At 40.0% G+C, this 25,700-nt stretch overlaps 1 protein-coding gene across 1 annotated transcript in view; it reads right to left on the reverse strand.

The window, feature by feature from the left end:
- Positions 1-1,632: 1,632 nt before the first annotated feature.
- LOC118431156 (metabotropic glutamate receptor 3-like) overlaps positions 1,633-25,700 on the reverse strand; it is a 38,893-nt gene continuing 14,825 nt past the window's right edge. The window contains exons 2-5 of the mRNA XM_035842273.1: positions 5,392-5,707; positions 4,367-4,900; positions 2,729-3,949; positions 1,633-1,990 (exon numbers count right to left, since the gene is read on the reverse strand). Coding sequence (XP_035698166.1) covers positions 1,827-1,990; positions 2,729-3,949; positions 4,367-4,900; positions 5,392-5,707 — 2,235 coding nt within the window. The 3' untranslated portion in view covers positions 1,633-1,826. The remainder of the gene's footprint in view (positions 1,991-2,728; positions 3,950-4,366; positions 4,901-5,391; positions 5,708-25,700) is intronic.

A 25,700-nucleotide genomic window follows, 5' to 3' on the forward strand; every position in this document is an offset into this window, starting at 1 on the left:
ATTTCTGCATTTACAGTATCCCTATCCCTAGTTAACACTAAAACCATTCCTACATATTATGTTACCAAGAAACCAGATTGTGGTTTCCCTTTGGCATCCTGGAGACATGCCGTTCTAACGCCTTTTAGAGACAACATTAACAGGTGCAATAGACGCCGCTTAATTGCACAGCCTATTTGCCAGTAAATTTCGTGCAATTATCCGGATGGTGCAGTAATACGAAGCTATCTAGGTTGACCGCACCGGTTTGGGATTTTGGGATTCCGTGCAGTTAACAGAAGTGTGCGTTAATCCGTTGTGCAATTAACTGGCTTCTACAGGTATTGGGTAAACAATAGGAAGGTTCGCGATTCTAAATACGCATGGGCAGCAAAATGCATTGTGGGTAATATGTCAAAGGCCAATGGCATTGTGGGTAATATGCCAAAGGTCAAGGGTCATGAGGAATGACCAAAACACGTCACTCTGGACATTGTTGTGCCAGTCGAAACATTTCAGGCCTTCACTTTTCGTATATTACCCGTAATACATTTCGCTGAGCATGCGTATGTAGAATCAGGAGTCTTCTTATGATATATATTACAACTATTCTTGCTAATAACTGATCTAGTATTAAAGGGATGCTAAGTATCCAAACGAATACTACATACACACAACTTTTGACTTTAGTGCATATGAATTGATAAAACACGTAAATTTGGTTGAACAAACATGTGAGTTTTAAAAGTCAACCCCGTGAATTTACAAAACAAGACACGATCTCCCATGAAAAAGGGTAAGTTTCTGAAAATTGACCAATTCGTCTTTGTTGATGTACCCAAACTATAAGTACAATTCATATGAAATCCTTACAATTCGTATTTGATACTTACACATCCCTGTAGAATCAGGCTAACAGTCTAAGACTAGAACATACAAGGTAATCATTACATATGAATGGTGGAATCACAACACTATTACCAACGTCAAACGTACTGGTAACATTTTCTTGGACTTCAAGATGGCTCTATCATCTCTATGTCTAAAGCCTACAAAATCTACATCAGTTGCAGCTGCCAACATGTCGATGTAAAGCTGGTTCACCTTTATCCGGGGGTAACCTATATTCGTTGTCTCTAAGACAAAAACGTATTTAGGGATATCAAGTCGACGGACGGTGGTTTCAAATCGGAACATTTTGAAAATTTGCAAATCTAAAACGACTGTCAGCAGATTTAATACACCTAAATGTGCTGTTTTTAAAGACAATGGATAAAGGTCACCCAACGGATAAAGGTGAACGAGCGTTACGACTTATCTCGATCAAGAAAAAAAGTGTCTTGATTTCTTTTTGATTGAGAGCATTGATTTGATCTCGAAAATTGTTCATCGTATTTTACGATTAATATGACTATTCTATTGAAATAATTTGTCAAAGAATTGTATCTTTTGTCTGATGGCACAAGGTATACGCATTCTATAGAATGATATGATTTCATCCCTTTTCAAGACGTTTACTGTCAAATAGCATTAACTCTGAAAATTCCATCTTAACCTTTTTCCTGGAATGGTAAACTACAAATGATCGAATGTTACAAATCTAAACTTTTCGTCGTAAACCATGGTATTATTTGGGTAGTCTAGGGCACGAACAATGAAACAATCCTACCAACTCTTTCAATTCTTTTTTTAGTTTTGGAAAAAGCGTACAATCGTCATAGTTCAGTCCATCTAGAGATGATAACCTCACAACGAAAAATTTTATTGTCCTTTTAATGGCCGAGTGAGATGAGAATTCTTGGCGATGCCTCAGGAGCGGATGCCTTGACGACAAACCTGGGATGTCGTCAGGCTCGTGTTTCTGCGGCCGGGCTGGCATCAGGGAGTTTCAGCTGTTGGTTATTTTTGTTGATGATGTCGACCTGGATGTCGATGTTCTCGCTGATGGTAGCGGACGGTTTGGTCCCGCAGGGCTGGTACGTGGACGGGGGGTCCGCGGCCACGGAAAATGCTGCGGAAACCGGACAACAAACAACATCGTTTGTCATATATCATAATTAGACCCACTCGATTGTAATACAATATCAATGATTTAGGCTAGCTCTTATTGTTCTAAAAATTAGGATGCCAATTTCATTCTATATTCATAATCTGCATATGTACTAAGTTTGATACTTGTTTTAGTATTTTAGGATGATAAGTTTGTTTCTTCTTCTTTTTTTGCCATACACTGTACCGTGTACGATCGTTGCGCAATAAGGTTCTTCTTCTTCTATAATGGATTTCAGTTCAGTTTCACACAGGTATTTCTGACAGCTCTGAACCTGCAAAAGACTACCAAAGCTATGGTAGAGGCACGTGTTTGAAAAACCTTAAACGGTTAGCAGGAAGCAGGAAGTAACTAATTAAAGTAGAAGCTCTGGGCCTACGACCGTAATTAGCCACCGGAATAACTAAGTGAAAAAAACGTTGTAAAACAATTCAAAAACGACACAACACTAACGGTACCGACTTCCAATCACATTGATCTTTCACCTTTTGCGTGTTTCCTAAAAGGTGACGTATCAGAAACAATCGGGTTCTCAGTTGCTAAAGAAACAGAGAACGGCAATATTTCGAGTCGTATTTCTTGTGCTTTGTGCTTTTATATCATCTACAAATGCAAATGACTTTCATGCCGATTATAAGACTAACAGCTCACCGACTGGTGGAAACATTTAGGCTAAGACCTGAGACGAGGAGTACTAACCTCCGTTCTCTATTTTGGATCTGAAGGTGTTTCTCATGACGCCGTGTCTGGTGTTTTCCTCCGGGTGGAAGAGGATGATGTAGACTCTGGGCGCGAACAGACACACCAGGGTCACCGTACCGCTCAGACCGATGGACACGCTCAGGGCCGTCACGCGGATGGCTACATTACTGGCGCTGACGAAGTAAATCGGCACGAAGGCCAGCCAAATCACGCACGTCGTGTACATGGTGAATCCGATCAGCTTGGCTTCGTTGAATCCGCCCGGAACGTTCCTGGTCTTGATGGCGTACACGGTGCAGAGGATCATGAGTAAGAAGGGATAGGCGAGACCTATGGTGTAGGAGGCGTCGTTCGCGCCCGTGCAGACGAGTTGGTTTTGCTCCCGGCTGGGGTAGAAGTGCGTGGTGCCCGGCGGACTAACGATCAGCCACGCTACAACCACAACAACCTCTATAAGCACAAACATGAAGGTGATGAAGAGCTGAGAGTTCGGGCTGATGTATTTCTGCTTCTTCTTTCCTTTGTTGTGGAAGATGCGGTATATTCTGTTGGTCTTAGTCAGCAAGGCGGCGTAACACAGGGCGTAGCACACTCCGACGGACACCTTGGTCATCCCGCAGGTCAGCGTGGTCGGTTTGGCCACCAGGACAAACGTGATGGCGTGAGAGCAGAATATCCCAACCAGCAACACGTAACAAAGTTCTCTTCCAGAAGCCTTCACTACAGGAGTCTCTCCGTACTTCATAAAAATGGCGGCTACCAGGAGGGTGCAGATGATACCGAAAATGGCGAACGTTATGATGGCAATGGCGTACGCGCTGCCGTAGGTGAGATAGTCTTCTGGTATGGACACACAGGTCGTCTTTCCCTTGTCCGGCTTTTGACCAAGTGGGCATTCGGTGCAGAAGTCTTCTTTAGATAGATATTGGAACTCTGAGCAGGGGTTACACGACCAGCAACAGCTGTCACGTGCTGAGATCTTCTTCTCGTGTCCAGGGGGGCATGGCGCGCTGCACATGGAGACAGGGTAACCTTGGTAACCAACCGACTCCCGTCCGAAATGGATTTCCTTCATCTGAAGCCTGAATATCTCCTCGTCGAGGTAGCCGACACGTTTCCAGGAGTACCTGTCGTTTTTGTCTCGCTGGAAGTTCATGATGGTGTAGCGAGGAGGGCCGTCACCGTTAGGCTGAAAGTGGAACTCCTGACGGTCATGACCTTCAGGGGGAAAGTTTGAGAAGAAAAGTGATTGATAATATTGAAAATCAAATTCTTATACACATGATAACTTGAAGCTGCGATGGGAAGATTTAAGAAGTGATCCACCATCGTTCTTCAGCTCTGTATGTAGGGTACTCACATGACCTGGGAGTCAAATGTCACACAGGTCCAGTGACACGAGGATGACGTACGTATGGGAGACAGTAGTGTTATAATATTGTGCAAAATTCTAGTTTGTCTTTTAAATGATACAGCGAAGGATTGTGGCACCAAAATTTTTGAATTGCACAATGAAAAGATTTCCTTAAAACGATCACTAATAATTGAACAGTATGTACGGTTCCTGGTTGAATTGCTTTTTGAAAATCTTTCAGTTGGCTACGACGATCCCTTACATACAAAAGAAAATTTTACCTTCGAAGGAGACGTTGAGCAGGTAGTCCTTGAGACTCTCTCCCGATATAGTCGTCATGTTGCTGCACAGTCCGGGCTCGTCTCCGCAGTAGTCAGCATGCATGTCCTTCAGCGCATGCGCAAACGCCAGGGCGCTCTCAGCGACCAATTGGAGCAGAGAGTTCTGTTGGTACCCGGATGTTTCATCCAGCACCATGTCGTCTGAGCACGTCGTCTCGAAGTCGTTGAACGGCGTGTCAGCAGTTCCGGGTATTCTGCATTCGAAATGGGATTCCCACGCCTCTTTGAACCAAGGATTCCGCACGTTTGTGTCAGGTTTTAGACTGGTGAAGTATTCGTCGAATTTTGAGATGACCCGAGCTCTCGGCTGGACGGTTATAGCGCCCTCTACCGCCCACTCTTGCTTTGCAACGAGGATCTGCCGACCTCCCCAACCGTCGCTGCCGATCCAGATGAACTTTCCTGAAAGCGTGAAGCGGCTGACAGCCGCAAAGAAGCTCTTGGCATCTCTCTCCACAAGATAGACAATGACGGCTGTTGATGTACAAGAAAGAATAATCTTCTATGAGCACCGAATGTAAGGTATTACGCCTATGTTTTTCTATGTTTTCCAAAACTGATTTTCCAAAGAATTGTCCAACCCTTATTGTCATTCCTCTAGACCATCCCATATGACTTTTTGTTAAATTTTTCAAATGGGAATTTTTAGTAGTCAAATCGGAACATACCTCATATTGTACATTTGAAAAACACTAGATGTCACAGATTCTAGTCGCATATCCGAACATAACCACTATAATCATAATGTGTTATACGTCACATCTCTACAACTTCATTGTAGATATTGGCGATATAATCGTTTACTGTCATTCAACAAATATCTAAGTTTTCTATACTGTCTAATACACTATCTAAATCCAACTTCCCATCCAAAACTGGACGGAACAAATTTGATTAACTCTAGATGAAAACCGGGTTTCTCGCTAACACCCTTTTCGACATATGATTGACAGAGCCTAACCCACCTTTTGCCTTCGGTTTATCCAGAAGTTCCTGCAGTATCTTGTTGAACTCCTCCTCTCGCGTATCTCCAGCCTCTCGCGAGACCATGAGCGAGACTGCGATACATATCCCAGAAGCCCTTGCCAGATCCTCGACAGCCGAGATGCCCTTGATGCCATAGTTAGAGTCCTCGTAAACAGCCGATATGTAGGTCCAGTTGAAGGCTTTGAGAATCTCCACCATGGCTCTGGCTTGGTAAACATCAGAGGCAACCGTGCGAAAGAAGTAGTCAAACCGGTCTTTGTTACTGAGGTCTGGACTAGTGGACCAGTAGCTGACCTGAAACATGGCCAAAAAGATAGGCAAATGTCAGTGATAGTAATACTTGTTACTGAGGTCTGGACTAGTGGACCAGTAGCTAACCTGGAATATGGCAAAAAAGATAGACAAACGTCAGTAACAGTTATACTTGTTACTGAGGTCTGGACAAGTAGACCAGTAGCTGACCTGACATATCACAGTAAAAAAAAAGTGATTGTTAAACGTTAGTGATTGGGATGCTTGTTACCCAAAAATAGATAGAATAAACGTCAGTGATGGGTTGCGTCAAGTGATTTGATATTACGAAAATATTATCTATATCACAATGGATAAAGGGCCAAATTCGACCAAAAATAAACATGTTATAATCCTTGCATTGCAAATGTTGAAAATGCATAGGTAAGAGCCGAGCTGTAATAATTGGAATTCTATCAAAGACTGTTCAAGTGTATGTAATGTTATCACATCATAAGGTCGATGTTTAGAAGTTACTGCTGTAGAAGTTGCCATACACCGAACGTTATACAATTGTTATTGCGATATTTAGCAAGGCATGTTCTTTTACACTTCACCCTACCTAGCTGTCTTTGACCTGGTCACTTTGTACAAATGACTCTCATATGATCAGCTGTGTAATTTTGAAGTTGACAGATTTCCATAACGTTCGTGGTAACGGATCTCAAAATTATGTTGTACTTTGGCTTTTTATTTAGTAGCAGTTGGTGTATCATGTTGTATTATGACCAAATCTATTTATAACCCTCAAACCACCGTATGGGGTCAAAACTGACCCCAGGCGTATATCAATGTGTGCCATTATGTTATTTCTGGTCGAAAACAAATTTCCTTCCAGGAGTTTGTTTGTATATATGTCCTATAACTTATCTTAAGTTTTTACCGAGATTGGCTTATTGTTGATTAAGTTATCTTAGAAAGTTTATGCATGGTCCAGTGGGGTCAAAACTGACCCCAGCATTTTTTTAAACAAACTTTTGCGACCCACACCTAAACTACTTATTGTAGGATCACCAAATTTTCAGAGAATGATGTACATGTAAGCCAAAATTATTGTATTAACTTTTATGCCATTGTCATGTTATATGACGACATTATGACGTCATCTAGGTAATATCGGCCGCCATCTTGGATTTTGACTAATGACATCAAATTAGCATAAATTATGAATATTGAGTCATGAAATTTACGTTTAATTTCATAAGATGTGATAAATAACTGTTATTTGCCAAGAAAACCTTAAAACTTAAATGTTTAATACAAAATTAGAAAATTTCGTAATAAATATGTATGTCAAAATTCCGTTGCCATGGCAACATGAAAAATGATGAACATACTTTGTTCACTGAACATGTTTGCTATCAACATTTTTTAAAAAGTTACCAAGTTTGGTGGCCCTAGCATAAGCCATTCAGGCGCTATACGGCATTGAAGTCGGTACAGGCATCAAAAACCTCATTCCCGGTCTGTATAGCGTTGGTGCAAAATGTGGTCCTCATCATCTTTTGCATAAATTATGATAATAAGCTAGACATATTCTCACCTAATCATGTCAAATTATCCCACGTAGATTAATGAAACTATACATATATACAAATCACAAAAAGATTCACACAAAAACTGTATTTGTACAAAACGTTTTGGGGTCAGTTTTGACCCCATACGGTAATCTACGTCACAAAAAAGCTACGGTGGTTTGAGGGTTAAGCGCTGACAAAATGAACTAGAAAATTCACCCTCAGAAAAGGGTGATACATTGCACACCGTCCTCTAACGTCTTGCAACATATGCGCTCACAAATCGTCCCCCAAATTTCAATGGGGCGTATATTTCATCATTTCCGTGATATAGAGTGAAGCACCGAGCATAATTTCATTCGCTCATAGGATGAATCCGTCACTTTCGTAAAACCGAGGCAGCACAGATGCTGCCAGTCGGCCGTGAAATATTAACCAATCCCCGCTTGACAGATTTCTACAAGGCAATAACTTCGCCTCATCTTTCACTAGGCCTACCCTTTAAAGGGGGTTTACAGCATCATACAGAGTGGCTCTATATTGATACGGCCTTGACTGTGGATAACACGTTTCTGGTCCTTCAAAATTACAAATGAAATCTATGAATACCTGAACGTCATTATTAGATTGCATACAGTTAGGGACTAAAGCTTAAGCTAAAGTTGTCCATAAATCTGTAAGATGCGTCAGTTAGGGAATAGGTAGGTAAGAAGTTAGCACACGGACAAATATAATCATTTGGTCATAGAGAGAGGGAGTGGTGTTGTTTTTAGGCTGTGACCTCAAGTATGGCTATTGAAATCATGTTTCTACGAAGAATCATTGAATATTCAATAATTGAATTTTTCTGTGAGGTTGCAGATAGCACCACCAAGCACAATCAAAGAGAGAAACAGGGATACACACGCAGAGGGGGGAGGGACATAGATAGATAGATAGATAGATAGATAGAGAGAGAGAGAGAGAGAGAGAGAGAGAGAGAGGCAGAGAGAGAGAGAGACACACACACGGAGAGACAGAGAAAGAGCGAATGAGCGAGAGAGAGGGAGACATACACACACACAGAGTGAGGGAGGCAGAGAGAGAGAGACATACACACTGAGAGATAAAGAAAGCGAATGAGCGAGAGAGAGAGAGAGGGGGACAGAGAGAGAAAGAGAGAGAGACAGAGATAGGCAGAGAGAGAGAGACAGAGAAACAGAGAGAGACAGAGAGAGAGGGAGAGAGAGAGAGAGAGAGAGAGACAGAGAGAGACAGAGAGAGACAAAGACCGGTGTTGTATTGAGACTGTGGCCTCAACTATGGTCACGATATGGACATCACGTTTTGGGTCTCCGTGAAAGAATCACAGTTGGCGTCGACCGATCCTTGAATGTTTATATGAGATAAGACATGACCTGAGCATCAAAGGAGTCATCCTTTGTGCAATCGATCCAACGCCCAGATTTATATGCGGACCAACACTCGTGCCCCTCTGCGAGGATTACAGGTCATTGTGATGTCTACAGTTTATTGAGAAGACTTCGGAACGCGTTCAAGGTTAGGGTCAGTGAACATTCGATTTCTCCTGGAAAGGATGTTCTTGATTACATTAGAAGTGATTGAGCGTCCTGATGGGTCTTTTGAATTGAGCAGGCCTTTTTGGTTCCTCTGTGCAAGGACGTATATAACGTCCTTGCTCTATGGCGTTACGAATATATAACAATAGCAAGCAAGGGAAGGATTGGATGTGTAATTTATTAAATTGTGCCACATTCTGTCCTTTTCCGTCCCTCGGATAGGACGTTAAATGGAGGTCCCGTGTCTGGGGAGAGCCATACCCCAGGCACGTTAAAGAACCCGCCACACGTGCGATGGTGCGGTGTGAGTGGTCCAAAACCTACAGAACCTTGGCCGTACCTGGGGCTATTACTGTCGTATTGAGGTCACCTGAGTGGCGCCGAATGGCAGCTCGCTCCAGACACTTGCGATTTAGCCCAGCCTATTGTAAGCTCCTCGGAATTCAGGCCCTGACTGCAAAGAATGAGTAGTCGGCCCACCCAATAACAATAATAACATTCAATAACAATATTTGTTGTAAATATGTGCCCGCGTGTGAAATGTTAACTTTGGCTTTCATGTGGGTGTTGTGGTTCACATGGCTATTTACGTTCAAAGCATTCCTAATGTAGATTTATTTTTGGCATGAATGATTCACGATTTTGAAAGAAAACAATTGATAACTAACTTGAGAGAATTCATGTATGTAAGAATAAATGTATGTTGATAGTGTTACTGGTGATGAAAGAGTTAACAATAAGTGCTATCAATAGATTTTGATGAATTGTAGACACGTGGTATTTAGAGCCAATAGGCGGACGCAAACAGGCACAAAGTATACGGAGGAAACAACTTAATGTAAAACAATTAATGCACGGACAATAAGTTATCATCGAAGAAAACTTGCTCTGAATATTTCTCGAACTCAATCCTCTCCCATAAGCATCATTCTACAATCTCCTGTTGCACATGACACGAACCGAATGCTGAACAAGCTCTTGTTATTCCGTACAGCAACTTGTAGCGGACTCCAGTAATTGTGCCCGCTGAAAGGAGCTTATTGCCGAACCCAAGGACTCGCTGATGACTGTGCGCTGGACTCCCTAAACCCCTGGGGAAGTGGATGAGTTTTCCAAACGACTCTCCGGCGGGAGTTGAGTTGAATCTTTAATAACGAGAATGCTATACAATCCCTCTACGACAGTGAGATGAGCTTAAGTTTATTTCTTTCCAATCTTAAACCGTGGCTACGCCGTCACAGAGAAATAGCTGAAGCGTGTTCATCGACCCGTTTAGCCCATTCTTTAACCCATCGAATTTTATAAAATCGACGCTCAGCAATGAGCTTTGATAATTTATTACTGTCAAAAGAGAGCTGTGTTTCCTACGACGCATTTAAAACACAAGAATGCCTTCAAATTGTTTTTGTTTTAAGGTAATCGTACGACATGGCTGTGAAAAGAATCCCTCACATTTCCATCGTAGGTCCGTCTTACAACATTTTTCCAACGTCTCAACAATGTCACTGTCGTAAACCCGTCGTACGACACGTTTGTGACTGTCCTAAGCATTCCCTGACATTGCTGTCGTGTCCATCTTGTTAATAAGTATACGACTGTACCCAGAATTTCCTTAAGTTCGTGTTCTGTCGTACGACACCTCTGTGTCGGTCCGATGAATGCAAATTATTCAATTTCTAGTCGTAAGTCATAGAACCAGGTCCTTTAGCTAGAAATATGTCTGTAACTTTGATCAACATGTGTTTGATGTTATGGAACTCACCATCATGATGCGAAACTCTATTAGCGTTTGGATCCTTTACTAACTACATTTAGATATCAATCCTGTGGCCACGGTACATGTATAACAGCGGTTTATAATTTGGGGATTACAAACTTCCCGTCCTAATATCAAATCTAGCCGAAACTGGGTCATCCAATCTTCGGAAAAGCCGTGTAAGCCAGAACCCGAGTCAAGCGATAGGCAGTTTCAATTTGTGCTAATCCAGTCAACTTGGATGAAATGGCACAACCTGATAAAAACAATTTATCTTCATATCTCCGCTACGTTTCATGATAGGTATATGCAGATGTGTGTAGTATTCGTGCCGCAATATCGTGGTAATGCATGATGAAAAATCACCTCTGATGAATATGATAGATGATGAGATAAATCTCCATATCCATCAAGCTTTTTATAGTATGGTAATGTATGAAACAATACGTACTCGTAATCACTTAGCACATACTGTAAATGCATTTAAGTTCGCGGGAAGTTAATTTCGCGGTAGCGGGTAAATGACTTTTCACGGTGGTTTTAATTTCGCGGTAACACCATAGACTGCAGTCTAATAGTAGAAAAATGTTCGCGGTGGTTTTAAATTCGCGGTGAAGTGGTCGCCGCGAAAACCGCGAACATTAATCCACCTCGAACATTTCTGCATTTACAGTATATGATAGGGTAAAATTGAACCACGACGAATAAAGCTTTTCAAACAAAAGGACGAAAGGGAGGGGGGTATGACAAGGGGGTACATCAAACAAGCATATATTTATTGGTATCAAAAAAAATGAGGGAACTATGCTGAGGGTTATTTTTACGCTGCTCGTGAACACATGAACTAATGAATGCTGCAAAAGTGATGAATGTCCATGTATAAATGGTTTTGAAATGTGAAATTTCATAATTTTGAAATGTCTTTAGCAAGAAGCTAAAACCATACATTGAAAACCTTTAACGTCAGATTTGCAGTAGGCATTGTGGTCAGACTGACGGCAATATATAACAGTAAAGACACATGTCAGGAATTAACGTAGAAATATAAAAGTGATATCTAAAAAAATATTCATATTCCAGTAAAAAATAACTAAAATACAAAAATTATGATTATTTTATACATTACGTATCCAGTAATAATATACGCAAGACACCCGTTACACATAAGTATCATCCACTTTGTTTAATCAGTTATGACAAGTTATTAATGAAATAACGTAAAATGATGCTAACCGAAACGTCTGAATTCCACTTGCTTGAGCAACAGTTACCTCAGTTTGAAATTAAATTGCTTCTATTTTTGTTTCAGAGTGACATTTAGGTAGGACTTAAATGATAACAACATGCTTTATTGGACTCATCCCAGCGTGCAGAAAAACGCAATAAACCCCTATGATACATAATGTTTATATAATCTACCATCTGTTATAAGGTATGGTGCAATACACGAGCAATTTCAGCTGCGTGATAAATTCTGCATTCCGGCAATATTAGGCTGTAGAGCAGCAATAACTCGATCGACTGATTTTTGGCTATGGAAGAGAAGCAAGGGGATATGAAATTATAGAGATACCCCGCCGGAATAACCGGTGAACCGACAGAATATGAAGAATATTTTTGAGTGATATGTCTCAGGACACCAACATGTAAATTCAATGGATAACATCCGCGCGCTCATTAATATTCGGCTGTTTTCGGAAAAGAAAAAAAAATTTCTTCTTCAGGGATTGTCAGGTAGACCAATAAGGGTAAATAAGTTGTGTTGAAATATAATAATTGTAAGTAGAATAGACACTAGAGAGGCAGCCTTGACTGTAGTTGCAGTAGTGAATTTTGCTAGATAGTTGTAAGGCTGAACCCAATATGGAAGTCATGAGTGTAGTTGCCAACATGGTCTTCCACACTTCAATTCTTATTGCAATGATTCTGGTATCTGTTTTTTTTACCCATCTTGTTTTATTCACCCTACCTCATCATTTATGCCGTCTGCAGAGGATGTCATCCATAAAATTTATTTGCTGTGCTCCTGTATAAGTTGTAATATTCCAAATAGCAGGAAAAGAACAATTAATCAAAACTCAAAGATTCCAGAAACATGAAGATATACAGCTCAACGTTTTAAATCTGTAAACGCACGATGAATATGCGTGCTGTGAGAAGCTTTTCAGAAGGCATGCGCCATCTTTCTTCAGCTCTGATGATAGTCAAGTGACCTAGGGGTCAAGGGTCCCACAGGTCACGTGACACAGGGATGCTGTAGATTTGGGAGGCGTTGGTCGTTTTGTCACGACACAACTGTCTAGAATACAGACGGAGGACGCCACAAACTATCTGCTACATTTAATTCAATGTTCACCGAGTAAAATGTTTGCAATCTGCATAATATGGCGTCATATAGAAGTAACGAAATTATTGATGACAAAGACTTTTTTCCAGTCGACCCCTATAGTAAGTTCGATTCTTTGGGTTGGAAATTGTAGTTTGAAGATGCTAGTAGTTTTTCTAGGTAAATTCTGCCAGAACAAAGTTCGTGGTTTGATTATTGTATTCTGCCCCAGTCCTTGAGATTCCCACGCCAGACGGCGCTTAGACAGCTTTTCTTTCCATTCACTTCTGCCAGACAAAAAGACTCGAAAGGTATTCACAGCGGATTCACGGCATTAACCATACAAATGAAACCCTGAAGCATTCAGCACTAAAGCGTAATGAATTACCATTGTGAGAAAAACATAACACAAAAGGTAAATCAAGACTGAGATACTATCTTAACATGGTTAAGGAGTTAATGCGATTGTTTCTCGCCATTTTACGGTCTAAAGACTATAAAATTGTAGTCTGACCGAACCAGACTTAATCCAATTACATGTTGTAATGGATTTATGTTTGCGAAACAGAATCGAGTTTACCTTTTATATCTAGGATTGCTGTTTGTCCATGGATCACGTGCTGTTCCATATGACCGGTTATATTCCTCTGGCCGGCTTACTCCTCTATTTGTTCCATTTCTACGATTTTTCCAGCGATCCGGAGTCTGGTAGAGACTTGTTTGTCCGGTGAAGCTTGGAATGTCCCACGTGCACGATTTTGCAATAAAGATAAAAGGGTTTGTGTGCTGTATACATATTCATACATCTATCACATAGATCTAAGCTCGTGCCATCTGTTGTTTTCATGGGTTTGGTTTTTATCTCCATGGAGAACTGAGATATCGTTTTGGGTGTGTCTTTGCATTTGTGTTTTTCTCTGTGTGTGTGTGTGTGTGTATCTATCTGTGTGTATATGTTTCCGGATTTTTGAGGTGGTTGAGGTTTTTAAACGAGGTGGTTTATGAGGTGGTTATCGCACCTGACCAGGGATTATCTCACCATATACACCGAGGATAAGGCGGGGCATTAACGTTATTATCATATAGCCTACACAAACTGACCCATTTAAGCAACAAATTCCTTTATAATACATACATCCTTTATTCAAGACTTCCAAGGCTTGACATAATGACAAATTCCCTTCTGCTGGGACAAGTGTGTTGCTATTCAATCCTAAGTTATAGCTGTACATATTCAATAAATTTGAAGGAATGTGAACAGTAATAATGTTTGGATTAACTCTAACATGGACTGCACACTGTACAAAGCATTCCTTTCTGCTGACGCATGACGCCGTAACACTTAGATTCAGGCCAGGCAGGTGGGTATCGCTCCCCTGATTGGTCAGAATGAATCGACACCGGCGCCGTCATAACCAACGTGGAACGGGGCCTTCTGATTGGTCCGCGGCGCCTGGCTATATGATAATTATCAATAGTGAACTTCTTTGCTCGCCTTTGTCAATATATCATACATCTATTGCTTCAGCCGAGCCGATAAATAAGTTAAACCCTCATATGTGCTTCCTACAAATAAAGACTTGTAGTTTCTTTTAATTCACTGATCAGTGGCCCAACTCAGGATTTGTTTTGCTGTTTTTTAATTTTTTAGTTTTGGGATCTCCAGAGGATGTCATCCGTAAAATTGAGTCAGTCTGGCCTAATTAATCTAAACTTGAGTGGTTTGTACACATGTACTATATATATACCACAGCGTGTAGCATCCTAAATGTCATGCACTCATTAGGCGCAGAAAAACACTAATTATCTCCCAGGAGACGAACAACTGAAGGCAATCAGCACACTGTTCTTAGACGCGCATAGATTAATTGCTTCATAATTAGAACTCCAGTTGCGAATGATAATTCTCTTGATGCGCTGTACTCAGCAAGAGAACAGTGAGGATTTTCTTTTTCCTTTAAACCGCCATGATGGTACTTTAAATCAGTACAGCAGAAGCTAGTTAATTGCATAACGAATTACCGCACACTTCTGTTTATTGCACTGAATCCCCAAATCCCAAAATAGTGCAGTCCAGCTGTATAACTACGCTTTATTGCACCATCAGGTTAACTGCACAAGAAAATATGCTGGTAAATGGGGGGTGCAATGGACCGATTACATTATTACGTCACAGTTAGTTTACCGCAAGGAATGCCGGGACAGTTTGTGGTCAAGCGGTGTTTACATTGTACGTCACTTTGTGTTTTTTTTGTGTGCGTGCGTTGGTGGCGTAACGTTAGAGTAAGGATGACGCAACGCCCTGCACTGCAGGTGTTCCCACCTGGCAGGTAAGAACACCTGTTCTAAAGAGCATTCTAAAACCGGCAGTTAAAGAATAAGGATCATTTTAATTTTATGAAGTAGTGAAAAGTAGTGTGTTTTTTTGCTGCCCCTATCGTATGATGTAAACGGCTTCTACTGTAATCATGACGTCCATCAAAAGCATGTAAAGCCACTAACTTTGTCCACCACATTGCCATTACCGAGAGCTGTAGCTCTAGCATGTATAGTGGTTTTGTGTTAGTATAAGATCATCACAAAGTGGCAGAAAGTTTGGACATGTAAGAATGTGCTCAGATATAGAATGTGTAATGCCGTCCGGGCTGTAACTGGCCCTCTCTGTAGAGATGTTGAACGGGCCGCTATAAGCGCGATTCAATCAGGCTAACTTAGATACAAAATTTAAGGTATAGCAACAGGCAGCCGATGTAGCAACAACGGAACGTCCTATAAATCTACAAACTTTCATTACCGCTTAAAACAAGGCTTATGCCAGAGTAAGCCAGCATAATTGCTAGTCCGATTAAAACACAAAAAGAGTTAATAGATTGTTTTGTTCCAGTAGACATCAACATCTGACTATCACAAATCTTCTTTAATCCACAAAACTCCAAAGCAATGAAAGTAGGGACCTCTGTCTCTCATGTATTTGCAAAAAGAGGTCCTTAATTCTGGCTGTTAGAAAAATGAAAACGAGATACAGAAAATGGACGTTCTATTTCAGTACCAGCGAAAGCCGCAAGAGAGACTAAAATCAAAATTTTTAAATAAGTCAAGACCTAACCGCATACCATGTTTCATAATAACCCATCCTTGGCTTCTTACGTTATGTCGCTTAATGACAATGACAATGATCTTTATTGCATATTCTTGCCCAACATGGACTAAATGCATTGTGTCGTATAGCTAAAGTATGGGTATGAATAGTAAAAAAGGTATCGTTGCAAACAAAGTTTACTGAAAGCTTATCCATCCATACGAAGGTAATATATTGTTGTCAGAAACATAATCAAGGAACTTTCAAAGGGACTAAATTATGGGATGCCACTTTGATCTTGTTTTGTAAAGCGACTGTCTTATTGCTCCCACAAGGAATGAATCTTTCATGATATGGTCGGATGCTTCAGGCCTGTCATATTTCGTCACTGGTATCAGTGATGTATGCTCGTTTATGCCCACTGGTGTCCTTTGTTTTGCTGATGGGGGATATGGGAAATGGCAGTAAAAGTTAGACAAAAAAGATTGTACAGAAGAAGTCTAATCGAACAGTAATTACCACAATAGCAAAACATAGATATATTAACAAAGATATGCTGAACAATCCAAAACAGAATTGGATCGGAACGACAAAATTATAACTCATTAACAAAAAGACCGAATATAAGAACTTGTACATCATGATTTATAGATATATATGCTACAAAACACTGTACGTTGCACCTCCATAAATCCCTCATGAATTGGACAATGCCATCGCTCTTCTTGAGTCAAAGTAATTCTTAGATACGATGTAAGCAAAGCTTCTTAAATCGTAAATCCGATAGTGATGGGGGAGCAAGACAAGCTAAATATCTTATACTGACTTTAGAGAAGTAGCTGAGCAAAGGGTGGCTTAAACTTTACGTTCATGGCGACAAGGTGACGATTTTCCTGTCTAGTCTTGAAACAAACCTTCAAGCTAAGATCATACCGGTATCAAAAGTACCATGAATAATGCGATACCCGATGACCTGATAAAGAAAGTTGGCCTCTACTCCCTGTAGATCGTTTCGCTGATCAAAGCTCTATTCCAAAGAGACAAAGGGCCGTAAACTTTGTGCGTACTGAAATGTATAAAACATCATAAAGTCAACTAGCATATCCACCAACGTACGTTATTCCACTGATCAAAGTACATATTGCAAAGACAAGGAAGAGGTCATAAACTTTGAGCAGCATGAGATGATATCTTATCCCTGTGCAAATGTTGTTTAATGTTCTGGATGCTGGGTGCAAAGGGGTCTTATATAAATCTCTCTTCTGTGATCTCAGCAAAGCCCTCGCTGGAGGCCATGCACTGCATTACCTTGAAAAGGAATCCACTTCGCCCTTCAGGAACGTTCTATGTACACTGCCAGATCGTAACGCATTGTGAGTTGTATGTTCAAAGACTTGTTTTATAGTTGTTAGAGTATGGAGAAAACTTTGATTGATGTAAAACCAGATAAAACAACCATGAGTTGGTATGCAGGACTTTACATGTATCTACGAACGGCGTTGGGAATAACCCTGATTCTTTCTACATATATTGTATATGGACATATGTATTTACGGACATTGCTTATCACCATTTGCAGTTATAAATATCATTATTCATGGACGCAAATGAACCAATTCAAATTCGTATCGTTGAAGGCTTCGTCACCTACGTGCTATGATATTGTTTTCGTCGCGTCTGTCTGTTTAAATTTCCGCAGTCAGTTCTGCATGCTTTATATCAACATGTTTTAGAAAGAGTGTTAGGAAGTGGAGGGTAAAAGGTCGGGTGTGATAGATAGCAGAGGCATCTATTAACCTCGATCCAGAGCTGACAGATATTGCAGGTCACTCACTCACTCACTCACTCACTCACTCACTCACTCACTCACTCACTCACTCACTCACTCACTCACTCACTCACTCACTCACACTCACTCACTCACTCACTCTCACTCTATCACTCTATCACTCTATCACTCACTCACTCACTCACTCACTCACTCACTCACTCACTCTCACTCACTCACTCACTCACTCACTCTCTCACTCTCTCACTCTCTCACTCTTTCTCTCACTCTCTCACTCACTCAGTCACTCACTCACTCTCTCTCTCTCTCTTTCTCTCACTCTCTCTCTCACTCACTCACTCACTCTCTCACTCTCTCACTCACTCACTCACTCTCTCACTCTCGCACTCTCGCACTCTCACTCGCTCACTCACTCACTCACTCACTCTCTCTCTCTCACTCACTCACTCACTCACTCTCTCTCACTCACTCACTCACTCACTCTCTCTCTCTCACTCACTCACTCACTCTTTCACTCTCTCACTCACTCGCTCACTCGCTCACTCGCTCACTCGCTCACTCACTCACTCACTCTCACTCACTCACTTTCTCACTCACTCACTCACTCACTCACTTACTCACTCTCTCACTCACTCACTCACTCACTCACTCACTCACTCACTCACTCACTCACTCACTCACTCATTCATTTACTCAGCTCTATTTACTCCAGAAGAGACAAGGACATCTCATTGTATGCTGAATTGTTACTAGGTAGGGCTAGCCTTTGAAAATAGCCTCCGGCTAGTTGGGTAGCCCTGGCTGTATTTCTCTCCATACAGCCGTATAAATCAAATCAAAAGTCTAATTCATGGATCTGTTGGTCTCTTAAACACTTGTAAAAAAAGAATAACACTATAACATTGACGTTTTTGGCATCATAGATACCACCACAAAAATCTGGACCTTATACTCTTTATTTTCTATTGTTCGCTAAGTCGCCTCCCGCCGTTTATCGGAGATTGATAGTGCCATAAATATCTCTCCATGTGTCTGATTTATTACCACGTTAGCGTCATAACGACCTCTGACGGCACGAAGTAACGCCGTTAATAACTCATCTTTACGGCTGGGGGTCTGACAGATTTTCTATGGACATGGTTTCGAGATACTTTACAAGATCTGAAAGCGTGCTTCGTCAATTTTCATGCCGTAAACATTTATGATGTTACGCGACAACACTTCAATTATTTGCAAAATATGGATATGTGCATAACTCAAGAGTAAACAGGGATGGGGATACCGTTCAGAAGCACTAGGTTTCTTCTTTGATCAAAGCATTCGAATTAACATTTGAAAGCTGTAGGGAATATTGTTTGACTTGTTTTATATCTGAGACAGAAGTTTTTGATCTTAACATCAAGAACCACTGCATCCAAAGACTGAAGCCTTGGTATCGAATGAAGCAATGAGCAATCATTGCAATAATTTCATGCTTTGATCAAAGTATTCGAATTAACATTGAAAGCAGCGGGGGGAATAATTGTTTGGCTCATTTTATATTTGAGAAGTTTTTGATCTTATCATCGAGAATCATGACATTCAAAAACATCTTGCTGAAAGACACCGAACGGAGCAATGAGCAATCATTGCAATAATTTCATGCTTTGATCAAAGTGTTCGAATTAACATTGAAATCAGCGGAGGAATAATTGTTTGGCTCATTTGGTCTAATCATCGAGAATCATGAAATTCAAAGACAGTCTTGTTGGAAGACACCGAACGGAGCAATGAGCAATCATTGCAATAATTTCAAATCTCTTCAAATCTAGACAAGAGTGTATCTTAGGCATTAGCCCGACAGACTGTTAACAACATTCTGTAAGAACCGCGATGTTCCTTGTAATGTACTATGAGCATCCCATTGCCGTGAGTGGGTGGGAGGAAGTATCTTTGTAGATTACTAATAAAGGTAAATGTCTACCTGTGTCGCGCTGTGGGCTAAGATTTATGTCTTCTGATTATACGGTATAAAACGATATCACGACTTTGGCAAGTCTCCACCATTTGAAGACTCAGATCAGGTGCTAGAGCATTAATATCCGTGAACAGATAAAACGGATTGAAGTTCAGTTACTGTTGGAAGATTTATAGTTACCAATTAACCAGAATGATGTTACGGTCATATTACGAGAATAACTATTAGAACTAGACTTATGCATAATACGTTTGTATACTTGAATAGAATGTGAGAGTTGGAGTACAAGAATGAGAGGTCAAAAGGTAACTAGAGGTTACAGGTTCGATTTCTTGCATTTCTAGGTAGTTGTATCCAGTTAAATCCAGTTAAATCCAGTCGTATATGTTGTATCCTTGAAACCTTCTTAACTCAATCCAGGTGTAAAAATTGGTAACGCTACTTCACCTTTATTCGAGGGGGCACCTATATCCGTTGTACCTAAAAACAGGATGATTGGGAATATCACGTTGATGGGCGGTGGTTTAAAATTGCACTTTTTCAATATAATGCAGTCTGAGACCATCGTCCGTCGTCTTGATATCCTAAACCTCTAAATAACCTTGTGTTGAATACAACGAATAATGGTTACCCCACGAATAAAGGTGAACTATCGTTACCTGAATTCGGTGGGAAGGGAAAAGGTTGTGGAAGGAGAGGGTTGGACTCTGCATTCCAAAACCGTGCACTGTAGACACAGTGGATAACAACCCACAGCCGCTACGGTATCAAAAGGCTGTTTACCATTGCTCAACGTTATTGGAACCCTTGAAGGACTTAGACTAAGTACTCGTATCATAAGAACCAATGTTATAAGCACAATTATCAGCACTAGAATTTATGGATGGCGCCATTTGAATATCCGAACAAAAGCTAGTAAAAGAATAAAACCTGTTTATAGCATTTATAACATTGAGATATATAGCTACTGATCAACCAGCATGACAACGATATTACGAGTACAGTTATTAGCAAAAATGTTATATAATGTATGAAACCCTCTCTATACTCAGACGTGCACACAAAAATTAGATGTGCAGAAATGAAATAAATCAACTTTATCGATTGTTATAAGTGATTAATGTGTTTATTTGCATGAATACAACGATTAAAAACTAACCATTTTACGGGAGAAGAAAACATAACTTTAAAGGTTTGAATCATACATAATCAAAATTATATCAAGAAGTTGTGCTGTCAGCATATAAAAAAATAAGAGCAAATTCATCAGGACGAAACGTAATGGGTGACACCATATAGAGACATAGAGAGAAGGAGAAAGAGAGGGAGAGAAAGAATGAGAGAAAGAAAGAAAAACGAAGAGAGAATAGATAGAAATGGTTTATTTGTAAATGTAAACTCAAGCAACGCAAGGCTTTAAGTAAAGATAAAATTCAACGCTTACGTCACAGTCTTCACTTTAATGTTGTTTTTACAAAAGACTGACACATTTTACAATATTCCTATCCGCATAGTAGTTGTAAAGAAAGGTAGACATCCAGGTAATAAGATACGCCAAAAAGCAGTTACCCAAGCAGCTGGATATGATTTAGAAAAACACGACGTGCACAAAACGATCATATCCAGTTGCCTGAGTGATTCCTTTTTGGCGTATCTTTTGTTATGTTGATCCTCAGGGAAAAAGACTCTAACACCACAATGTGTAGTACGTCACGGAAAATACTACCTTTTATATAAGAACACAGAGCGTAGGCGGTACATTAAGATGATGCATGGCAATACATGCACAGCTTCAGTGGTGATACTAGGTGGTAAATATAGTTTTGTATCCACCACCCACTCTCAACCATGAACCAAAGCTGTGACGGAATAGTTCCTGCAAACTACTCCCTTTACTGTATAACTAGTTTCCGGAAACCAGAGTTCTGGCTAGTCACTTAACTGTATTAAGAGGGAGATATAAGAGATTACCAGTGTGTGAAAGAATTTGTAAATATTGTACATCTAGAGTCCATTCCAAGTCACCATGCGGGTTTTTAGGTGATATTTGTAATTAGTCTGAATTATTTTGAATAAAAGAATATCTGAGCCACAATAATTAAATTCTTTTCAAAAAAATTGACTAAGAAAATACTTATCTTTTTTAATTCCTTTGAATATTTTAGAAATATTTTGAAAGTAACTGTACAAAAATTTCTTTATTTAGAAGAATTGTGAAACTTCTGCGTGAATATTTCACATTTACAAATATTTACAAATATTTGTAAACTTTGCCAAATGGTAAAATTAGTTTATTGCCCCCATAAAAGTAAGTCCTATTGTTGCATCTGTATATTTTTAGATTTCACTGCTGGGCACTGGTGGATCCTTTGTGGTGGGCCATTGTTGCATGGCACCCAACCATACTTTGCAAGGATGTGTGAATTGCTATCTTCCCAGCCCACTGAACCATTTACAAAAAATGGTAGAAAATGGTAGAAAATGGTAAATAATGGTAGAATGCTGTTATCATTATTCAGAAACTATTAGAAGTATCCAATTCCACACCATGAATATTTCCAAAGTTTTACAGGACCAGGGAAATATCTATAAAGTTCAAATAGTTTTAAAAATATTTCTGAATTATCAAATGTCCTAGACATATAATTACAAAACTTTAAAATCAATTCTGAACAATGGCAACAAACATCCGCACGGTGTCTTGGAATGGACTCTAAAGCAGTGGGAAACGAAACACATTTCATTTCCAAATGTTCATTCAACGAAACCGAAAGAATCACTCTGTTTAGAGAAGTCACAAAATATTTTCCCAACTTCCCCACATTGACAGACGAACAAAGCCCACTTTTCTCATGAAATCGCAGAACCCACAAATTTTAGAAAATGTGGGGCTTTTCGTCTCCCTCTGCTTCCAAAAAAGAAGTCAAACCCAACCTGTTTAGAAATAGCCAACACTAGTATTGGATTAAAATATTGTTTATGACTGTCCATTGTCACTGTCTGTATACCATGTACTTGCAATTAGCCCTCGGGCACGAACTTGCAAATAAACTTCTATTAATAATTATTGAATCGATTTCTAACTATTCCCTTGGTTTACGGTATAACTATATCACGGAAAACATTCCTCTAATCACTTATCAGTATAACTTATTCCATAAAACAATTCCTAACTAGTCCCTTAGATGAACAGTAACCCCATCAAACTAGTTGTATGGTCTCCTTTAATTAATATTGACCATGGTCAAATCCTAATTGATATCATCCTTACAGCTAACTAACTATAACTAACTTAACTAGTTTCTTAACGGCATAACGTAGTCCCAGAAACCATTTCTAACTATTATAATGATAATCCCCTCAACTGTATAACTAATTCTCGGAAACCATTCTAAGTTGCCCATCAACGATACAGCTATTTCTCGTAGATCATTTATAACTATTCTCAGTCCCATTGCACACTGTTTTCGCCAACTTCATCTTCTACCTTTTCGATTTCCCAAAAGCACAATGCTTTTAATCAAATTGTTCCCCAAAATAAGCGAAAACATTAGATGGACACAATGCAAAAGTATGTGCATAGTGATGTGTTTTGTGTAACTGAAACCGAAATGAACCGGTGCCAACCAGATAGAGCCGATATTTTGAAACCTACAGAATCGCATACCAATTTTCCACCCACTCACTGCGATGGTTGTGAAATTGACGTATAACGGTTATGCTCGTGACGAGCGTTGAGAAAAACCATGACTAGTGGCCGATAACGTCAGCGTGTATATATAACCTTCCCTACCCCACTTTTTGTTTCACCTGTCAAAAAACACTTTAAATAGAGGATGTTTTTTTGAAATAGCAATGGAAAATGGGAATTTTTTTTCAAATTAAGGTGATATCTCACTGCACTTGGAGCACCTGTGCGAAACTGCGGGGTTCGAAAGATTACGCAACGAATTGCAGAGATAAAGGACGAATTTCTTTCTTCGTTTTGTGTATTTTGTTGCCTTCTAAGTCATACTTTTACGTATTGCGCAATATCTATATTGTAAAGAAATCGGCGAAAATATATAACACAACAGTGCCGCAGTGAACGAACCCCGCAGTGCCGCACCGGTTCCCCGATTAGAGTGAGGTACAGCCTTAAGTTAAATTTGAAAAAAAATATTATAAGATTCCCATTTTCCATTGTTATTTTAAAAGCATCCTCTACTTTAAGTGTTTTTGACAGGTGAAACGATAAAGTGGGCAAGGTCCAAGAACAACATTTCTAACGATTGCCTCTGCTTTTGTGGTAGTTATTCGAGCTTGTCTCAAGCATTGATTTACTTAAACGAGATGTTCTTACAGTCCTATTCTTGTAACATTGAACTAGTCTTTGATTCGGGCCTTGTTATCAAGTGAAGATTGACTAAAATGTGATATAAATTGACTTTGGAGATCAGCTATAAGAGAAGGGATCTGAATCAGTATATAAATTTAGAAAGTACACACTCTCTAGGTACTACATATAAGACTTCAAGGCACGATCTAGACACGGTTTTTCCCGATATCGGCGAGCCAACAACCTCTCGCCGACAGCTTTTTTTCATCGTCTAGATGGACCTGCAATATCGCCATAAAGATATCGGGAAACATTTCTCCCGAAAGGTCCGGACCATTCGTACGATTCCTTAGCAGGGGTCCCCGATAGCTTAGCAGAGGTCCCCGACATCTTCCGCGCGCGTGTAGATGTGTCCCGACTTCGGGAAGGCTTATTAGCATACAACGTGGGCTCAAAATGTTTATGACTGCAAGCGCCACGGGTGTCCCGTCGCCAACGTTCCAGATCCCTCCCGACACATCCACAAATATCGGTAAAAACTGTGTATAGATTGGGCCTAGCCATGTTATTCTGGGATGGAGTCCACTGTTGGTTCAATGACAATACGCTAGTTTTGTTCAATGACAATACCCTACCGCCCCCCCCCCTCATCAAATGGTATCATTTTGGCTCTGATGTTACAGCCTAAGCTCCAGTGCTCCAATAATGTGTTCAGAGATGTGTTTTGACAAGGATGTACATTTGAGCTAACATGCTCTTTTATCAAAAGTACATTCCATGCTCCCAATTGGCAAAGACCTGAAGATCAAAGTAAAAATTAATTGTGAAGTCTTATAGAAATGCATAGTCAATGAACATTGAATATTGAACATTGGGCCCCACGGGGTTCATCTACCTTTGTCATTTGCATTGGTTTGTAAGAAAGTTTATACGTGACTGAGTGGAAAAGTTATGTGAATACAACGTTCTGTCTCAAAATGCAAAGCAGAAAGAAGACTCGGAGGTTCATATATTAAATCATATCTAGTGAAAGACGAGTTCCATATCGTTAAAGATAGAACGCGAATTCCTTAACGAAAATAACAGCAAAGAAAAAGGCAACTGCAGCCAGAATTTGGGTTCTGTTTTGACGATTCAGTCATGACGTTGTATTGAACAAAAATTGCTCATACTAATCAAGTTCTAATATAGAATATTATAATGGTTTCTCATTGTTCAAATGGCTATTGATATATAAAATGAAGAGTTAAGATATACCTGTCATAGTATAATTAATTACTTAAGATGAAGACAAAATATATAAGCGCTCTACATTAAAAGTTACAAAACATTGACAGGTAAAAGTACGAAAAATGCTTCCAGCTTTTTAGGTACATCCGTGGCGAGCAAAGCTAATACTGTAAATACATTTAAGTTCGCGGGGATTTAATTTCGCGGTAGTGGGAAAAATACTTTTCGTGGTGGTTTTAATTTCGCGGTAACACCATAGACTGCAGTCTAATACCATTATAGAAAAATGTTCGCGGTGGTTTTAAGTTCGCGGTGAAGTGGTCACCGCGAAAACCGCGAACATTAATCCACCGCGAACATGTCTGCATTTACAGTAACTCATGGGCTAACTCTTTTGTGTTTACTCCTTGATGTCTCTCGTTTTCTAGTTGGTTGAAAGGCACTACGCATTTTACAGTGGCTCCT

The sequence above is a fragment of the Branchiostoma floridae genome, chromosome 14, assembly GCF_000003815.2.
Source record: "Branchiostoma floridae strain S238N-H82 chromosome 14, Bfl_VNyyK, whole genome shotgun sequence".
NCBI classification, from domain to species: Eukaryota; Metazoa; Chordata; class Leptocardii; order Amphioxiformes; family Branchiostomatidae; genus Branchiostoma; species Branchiostoma floridae.